Source organism: Myotis davidii, unplaced genomic scaffold (assembly GCF_000327345.1).
Source record: "Myotis davidii unplaced genomic scaffold, ASM32734v1 C63600515, whole genome shotgun sequence".
Taxonomy (NCBI): domain Eukaryota; kingdom Metazoa; phylum Chordata; class Mammalia; order Chiroptera; family Vespertilionidae; genus Myotis; species Myotis davidii.
The window spans coordinates 1-1,022 of record NW_006373331.1 but is presented as its reverse complement, the minus strand read 5'-3'; the positions used below and the strand labels follow the sequence as shown (position 1 = coordinate 1,022).

The 1,022-nt window shown below is 41.9% G+C and overlaps 1 protein-coding gene across 1 annotated transcript; it reads left to right on the top strand.

The window, feature by feature from the left end:
• Positions 1-92: 92 nt before the first annotated feature.
• Positions 93-805, top strand: LOC107181480 (complement receptor type 2-like; the record flags this gene model as incomplete). The annotated part of the gene is made up of 3 exons (XM_015557356.1): positions 93-288; positions 374-473; positions 704-805. Coding segments are annotated over exons 1-3 (362 nt in total), but the record flags the coding sequence as incomplete, so codon positions are not given.
• Between the last annotated feature and the right edge of the window lie 217 nt (positions 806-1,022).

Genomic DNA, 1,022 nt, shown 5'->3' with positions numbered 1-1,022 from the left:
ATAATGTGCCATTTAGTTGGATGAATGTACTATGTCAAAATCTAGATTGTGAAGGATATATCATCTGATGGCCTTTTGTTCTAATGTGTGTGTGTAAAGATTTCTCCCAGGAGTGTCCACCACTTTCCATGATCCCCAATGGACATCACACAGCAGAGAATGTCAGCCTCTTTGTCCCTGGACTGTCTGTGACTTACACCTGTGAGCCTGGCTACTTGCTTGTTGGAGAAACAACCATTCGTTGTTTGTCTTCAGGAGACTGGAGTGCAGTCATTCCACGATGTGAAGGTACCCCAAATTTCCAATCAGTTTTCAGAAAGTAGGCTATCCTGTTATTTGCCATGCTTTGATCATCTTTGGCTTGTTTCCATAGAGGCACAGTGTGACGCTCCAGGACCACTGCTCAATGGGCAGATAAAGGGGCCTGCAAATCGTCGAGTTGGTGTAACTGTTACCTTTTCCTGTAATGAAGGGTGAGTGTCTGCAGGAACTAGAAGATTTAATTCATTGGGCTTCTCCATGCGTAGTATGACCTGTGAAGGCTCCTCTGTGAGGATCTGTGGAGAGCCATGGGTGAGGTTATGAGAAATAATGCTAATAAGAGTCAGCGCACACAAATTAAATGAGTTTGTATTTAAGTAGAGGTTATTGATCCATATCACCAGCTGTCTAATAGTTCTGAATGAACACGCTCTGTCTCCAGATATCGATTACGAGGCCAACCTTCTAGTCAATGTGTAATTGCTGGACAGAAAGCTTTATGGACCAAGATGCCAAAATGTGAAGGTAGGTTATGCAAACTGTGGTTTGAACCTAGTTACTTATCTGAGGCTCAACAGAGCACTGAATTCTTTTAACTAAAAGATGTTGATTCAGTCATTACTATACAGAACATTATAGAGCAAATATCTCTCCTAGACATCTTTAAGGGTTATAACAGAAGCATCCTTCAGTTACCTCTCTATTCTCTGCTTATTCAAGTAAAACAGTCTTCCTAGGCCAGTGATAGCGAACCTATGACA